Source organism: Myodes glareolus, chromosome 4 (genome assembly GCF_982192425.1).
Source record: "Myodes glareolus chromosome 4, mMyoGla1.1, whole genome shotgun sequence".
Classification (NCBI taxonomy): Eukaryota; Metazoa; Chordata; class Mammalia; order Rodentia; family Cricetidae; genus Myodes; species Myodes glareolus.
The window spans coordinates 68,107,502-68,114,009 of record NC_142029.1 but is presented as its reverse complement, the minus strand read 5'-3'; the positions used below and the strand labels follow the sequence as shown (position 1 = coordinate 68,114,009).

At 39.1% G+C, this 6,508-nt stretch overlaps 1 protein-coding gene across 1 annotated transcript; it reads right to left on the bottom strand.

The window, feature by feature from the left end:
- Positions 1-2,785: 2,785 nt before the first annotated feature.
- Positions 2,786-3,733, bottom strand: LOC146894449 (olfactory receptor 10N1). Its single transcript, XM_085688583.2, has one exon. The coding sequence runs from the start codon at positions 3,731-3,733 to the stop codon at positions 2,786-2,788; it is 948 nt and encodes a 315-aa protein (XP_085544709.2).
- Positions 3,734-6,508: the final 2,775 nt, after the last annotated feature.

The following is a 6,508-nucleotide window of genomic DNA, read 5'->3' as shown; positions in this document are numbered from 1 at the left end:
CTCTGCAGGGAGGAGCCTCCTCTGCCTGGTGATCAGAAAGTCGAGGGGGGCGGGGAAAGTCTGAATTCCTCCTAGCCAAAGCCCTCGGGCCAGTAGCAAACTCACCCCTCCTCCAATGGATGACTGCTAGAAGACTACTGTCTCTTGCTGACCAGGAGTGTGGCTGAGCTGAGATAGAACTTACCTGTCCTCAGGCAGGCTCTCAAAGCAAATGAACTGCCCCTGCCGGCCTGAGCCCACAGCCCAGGCCCAGTGTGCAAGGGAGCAGCTCTGGGGAGATCTTGTGGCCCCAGAGGGTAGGGCGGAAGAGAGGAAGGTGTACCTGGATAAAGGCTAGGACAGGATTCGGGAGAGCTCCGCAGGGAGGGCCCGCCTCTGCCTGGTGACCAGAAAGTCGAGGGGGGCGGGGAAAGTCTGAATTCCTCCTAGCCAAAGCCGTCGGGACAGGAGAAAACTCACCCCTCCTCCAATGGATGTCTGCTAGAAGATTACTGTCTCTTGCTGGCCAGGAGTGTGGCTGAGCTGAGACAGAGCTTACCTGTCCTCAGGCAGGCTCTCAAAGCAAAGGAAATGCCCCTGCCGGCCTGAGCCCACTTCCCAGGCCCAGCGTGCAAGGGAGCAGCTCTGGGAAGATCTTGTGGCCCCAGAGGGTAGGGGGAAAGAGACTCACAGTTGAGATTTTAAAAATGACAAAACTAGGATGAAATCTTAAATAGCCATGCTCTGAAAACACCAATTGTGCTCTAGGCTGTAACACTATCACCATGCTTTGAAAACAAAACAAAAGAGAAGAAAACAAAAAACCCTGTTGTTCCTAGTTGTGACAGCATCAAGCTTAGAACACAGTATGAAGAAAGGAGAATTTGAACTTGGGCCCTGACCAGGTTCAACCATCAATAGTTGGTGGCAGGGACCAGATACTAGCTGCTCATTCTACAAGGTGGAAAAATGAAGGGGTTAAAATAGAATTAGCAGTGAGGTCGGTGTATATCCAAGACCTATTTGCAGCACTTATTATCAGTTGTTCTGTGAACAATTCACTAATATTATGAATTCTCTGGCAAGGTAATGAGCTGTGTTAAGGCACACCACAGAAAGCATGAAGGGTAGCTCCAGGAAGGGAGGACAATTAGGAACAGGAGTATCTTATCTAACAAGGTGAGTGTTTGATAGCCATAATGCTAATTCATATGAGATTCTATATCCGTTATTTGAGGTTTTTAAACTGAGAACTCTGACAAAGAAATGGTAAAGTTCTTTGTCTTTAATATACCATATAAATGGTATATTTTATAGGACTGGTATATATAAGTATAGAGATGATAGTCATGAAAAGGGCATCACAGAGATGCCTTATAAGTATCATGTCCTATAAACATCTTACACTCTTCTTGTGAAATAGGGAAACTGAAGTGTGTGGGACCAGAAAAGGAGAGCAGTTCCGTTCTAAGAAAAGCAGAAGTGTGAAGTGAGATTTATTTGACACTGGGAAGGGATCAATAAGGTCACAGCTGTCTCCAATCTTCAACCAGGAGACATGTGGGTTGAGGATTATAGATAGAGGAAATCTAGTTTTTTTACTATGACCCTGGATTTCTTTTTATCTTTTTTATATTATTTTTATTGTTCTATACGTTTTCCCCTACTCCCTGGCTTTCTCCCCTCTCTCTTTCTATTCTGTTCCATGATCCCCATACTCCCAATTTACTTAGGGAGATCTTATCTTTTTCTCCTTCCTTTGTGGATCCATTTATGTTTCTCTTAGTGTCTCCTTTGTTGTCAGGTTCTCTGTGATTGTGAACCCCCTGGATTTCTTGCTCAGAGGTCAGGTCTAGTTACCTCTATAGTTGGCTATAGAGTTACTTAACAGGACTAGCTACCTGTGGAGTTGGCTAAAGTGTTACTTAGGAAGACTCAGGGATTGTAGAGTCAGAAAAACATAGAGTTACAGGCATACCAATGCATTCAGCTAGTCTATTGTGTGTTTATTTATTCATTTCCCTTATATAAAGTCAAAGAATTGAACATGTATAGTAAGAGACAAAGCATTATAGGAAGAGAGTGCTTTCTTTGGAGATTTTGCTGTCCTTTGACATCTCTACATCTTTGATAATTATATTCTTTAACAGGTTTATAATCAGGAGTGAAAATAAAATTGCTGTATTGTATGAAAACAGAAATTAATCTAAAAGACAAATTTAATTTAAATTTACAAGGAATTTAATGTAATTTGGGGCAGAGTATTTGACCTTTTACTACTATTTTACTGTAGTAAAATCGTAAGATCATTTCTTTTTTTTAGTAATAGAACAAAATAGATTACAATAAAACAACAACTAACACTTTGGAATTAGAAAAAAACATACAAACACAAGAAAAAGAACAAAAAACAAGGCTCAAAAAACAGAGGTCAACTGGTTCACACTTAGGAGTTTCAGGAAAAAAAATAAAATGGAAGCCAGATTATACACAAAAGACCTGGTTCACACCCATCGTGACACTGTGCTTGGTGCTTCATTCTATGTGAGTTCAAAGAAGCTTTGTTAATGTTAATTTAGAGGTTATTGTTGCCTTGGTATTGTTCATTTCCTATGGCTCTTAACATTCATTTTGTCTTTTGTTTCTTGGAGTTCCTTGACCCTAAAGGACAGGATTTGATGGAGACATCCTGTCTAGGGTTGAGTATTTTAAATCTTTCACTCTCAGCATAAGGTTTGACTGTGAGTCTCTATGATTATCCCCATTTGCTTCTGGAGAAAGTTTAAAAAGAGAGTTTGAAATATCATTATTGTGTCCAAATTTGTTTCTGAACACCAAGCAATACATTCTGGAAAACTTTCCTCAAGGACCTCTTCACTTCCTTGTTCCTCAGTGAATAGATTAAAGAGTTCAGCATGGGTGAGACAATATTATTTAATATTTGCACCACAGCACCAAGTAGGGGGTTTGGAGTGCGCTGCAGGTAGATGATGATGACAGGTCCATAGGCACAGAGGATGGCAGTGAGGTGGGCACTGCAGGTGGAGAATGCTTTCTGCCTGCCCTCTGCTGAACGGATTCTCAGAATGGCAATCCCAATGTGTGCATAAGAGACACACACACTGAAGAGAAGAATCAGAGCCAGAAAGCCAACATTAATGGAACCCACCTTCTGAGCCAGTGTGCTATCAGAGCAAGCCAAAGGCAAAACTGCAGGAAGGTCACAGAAGAAATAGTCCACTTGATTAGATGCACAATAGACTAAATGAAAGGTAAAAGAGGTCAGGATGGTGGCATGAAGAAACCCCACTGAACAAGCTATTGTTACCAAGCTCACACACACTCCATGTTTCATGATGAGCATGTATCTCAGTGGGTGACAGATGGCAACATAGCGATCATAAGCCATCACAGAATAGAGGCAACCTTCAGTAGAACCCAGGAGGTGATAGAAGAAGAGCTGGGCAGCACAGCCTTTGTAAGAGATGACTGGGCTCTGGCCAGAGAGATAAAGTAGCATCTTGGGACAGGTTACTGATGGGAATAGCATGTCAAAAATGGATAAAAGTCCCAAGAAGAAATACATGGGAGTATGAAGGGTAGACGAAGAAACAATTGCAGTAAAAATGAGTGAATTTCCAAGCAAGGTGAAGAAATAGATGAATAAGAACACAACAAAGAGTAGAGTCTCCAGTCCTTGTGTCTGAGGTATTCCCAATAGAACAAATTCATTGAGTAGTGTGTAGTTCCTCATTATCTTTAAAGGTAGTCTTGGTACAAACAAGTTTCAGCTAAATCCAAAAACAAGGAAATAGAGTCATTACAATTAAATCAAAACTACTATACCAGTATTATTCTTGCTAAAATCTAAAATGGTCTCATGTTCTGTTCATTATTATGAAATAATATCCAACAGTGTCCAAGACTGGATACATCATGCAGAGTAAGTGCTTGATTAATTCACATTTCAGCACGAGTAGCAAGCGCACATCTGGTTAGGGTCTTTTAGACGAAGTTTGCCTGCTGTGTCTGGAGGCCTCACATTGGGAACAGGGTTAACCAAAGGAAAAAGCAGCAAGTTGGCTTTTCTAAGAGATTCACTGGAGAGAGAGCCCATTAGTTCACTACTGCAGGAAAATGTCAACCTTTGTATTCTATGACTTCATTACTTCTCTGCATACTTCAAAAGGGAAACTACACATTGATAAACACGCAGTGCCACACAGACACACATGCACACATACTAATGTAATGATTTTTTAAAGAAGAACTATGAATATTAAATTTAAATATTAGCTTTCTTAGAAATGTCTACTAACTACAGATAAGGTTGAAATTGAATATTAGATATTTTTCAAGAAATACATTGGAATAAGTAAAGTATACTCATATTCCCTTATTTGAAGACACTATATTCATTCCGGATTACTAATGCAGAGCTAAGTAAAATTTAACACTGCCAAATAAGGAATGTCTCAGAAAACATGTCTCAGGGTCAAACAGAAATCATGCTGAATGTCCTTAATCATTTGCATAACATGAATGACCTCAAAGCTCAAGTTTCTGGTTATTTTTCAAAGTATTTGCAGAGTTATTCAAAGCACTCATCAAACACCCCCATACATTTATCAAATATGGACTTGAGCACCACAGCTTTGTCAGAGAAAAAGATTGTGATTTTCCCCTCCTCCTGCTCCTGTAAAAAAAAACAGTCCAGCTCTGTGTTGTTTTCTCTCAATCAACAGAGGGAATTAAACTGTCGAGAATCGGTCATCTTTCCTGGGATTTCGTTGTGGCTGTCTGTCTCTGCGCTCTCATGGACAGGTCCTTGTGAACCATGGAAGCCCAGGTGATGCTTCTATCTACAGCTTCACCTCTATGATCTGCAGTTTGTACTCACCGAGTGTATGGAAACTGTCCCATTATAACCGTCCTAATTATTAACTTTATGCTCAATTTGGTTGATCTTTCTTTTTTCATATTTAGTGGTTACTGATCGGTGCATTTGTCTTCTAAATATTGGAATATTAAAAGCACTTCCTTCCATTTAAACAGAAGAGATTCTGATGGAACAGAGTCCATGCTCCTGGAGTGAATAGTCCTGGGTACTGCAGCATTAATCACAGAGAGTGAAGCATATATAACAAAATGAAATGTATATGACTCAAACATAAGTATGTATACACATTCAATGACAGCTTCATAATTGTTGACAACTGTCTCACATTTTTTAATAAAAACACACATAATAATTTAGAATAAAGAATTAAGGAAAGAAAATGGAGTTCGTTGTTCAAAGGAAAAATGGGAAAGTTTTGTTATTGAATATTTTTGGTAACAAAGAGTGTGAAATTTGCAGTGTAAAACTACCCAATTAGTACAGAATTATATACCATGATGTGTATAGCCTTAGATACTTGGCTTATGTAATGTGTCTTTGTCATGGAATACCTAATATGACATACATATTTTATCAGTTCAATTGGTTTATTTTCCTATTGCCATTTGATAATGTTCATCCTATCAAGTTCTTTCAGATTAATGTTCTTTTGTGGTATTTGTTGGAAAGAAGTCAGTTTTCTTCCTTTTTGTTTCCTTTAATCCTCTATATCTGTGACAGAACTTCACCTACACTTGAGGTCAATTGTTCCTAACTGTAGAAGCGAGTTCACAATGGCCACTGGGGGGCTCCATGCTATGGATCTCTCTGCACAGTCTCCTGGAAGACTTCAGACCAACTGCAATGGAGTTTAATGGAGACAGTGCACATCAAATAATTGACATTTAAGTATTTAGTAGATGAACACATTCCTAGGCAAACATATATAAAAGCATGGTACTGAAAAGTTTGGGGTGTGATATATGACATTTGAACTGTGAATACATAAAGAATAAATTTAAGTAATATTTTGTAGGTAGAATAGCATTATTTGAGAAACTACACATGAAACTGTAGCTTGTTCTTCTAATTGTGTTTAGTACATCAGTTTCTCAGTAAATGTCCATTCAACTCATAAAATACCCTGTTCCTGGGTGCTGTGAATTTTAAGTATAAAAATATTCAAAAAATAACTTTGAGAGTGGTAGAAAATTTTCTTTGTTCTCTTCTGGCAGAGGAGAATAAGAGAGAAATGAGATAAGAAAACAGAAGGTGTTTAAGTTATTTCTCTGTGTTGGATCCGACTTACCAAATTTGTGCCTTTTGTACGCCTCCAGTTTCTAGTCTCTGAAAGGATGATAGTATTACATTGTGTTATTTTGCTATTAGACCAAACAAGGTACTGCAATAACAAGACTTCTAAGGTCTGCAGATGCTCAGCCATCGCTGTTTACTTCCTCAATCAAGGCAAGTAGAAATACTCTTGTGGGACTGGAGTACAGCTCAGGGAGAAAGCTCTTGCCTAGCATTTGTAAGAATTTAAGTTCTATCTCCAGCAACAAAGAAAGATATCTTAGAGGGCACTGTTGTAATGCATGGCTTGTTATTTACCTGAACATATGAACTCTCAATAGAGTAATGAGAAGTCTT

Bases quoted from the DNA above. Each gene is read 5' to 3' on its own strand.
- LOC146894449 (XM_085688583.2), bottom strand. From the start codon at position 3,733: ATGAGGAACTACACACTACTCAATGAATTTGTTCTATTGGGAATACCT.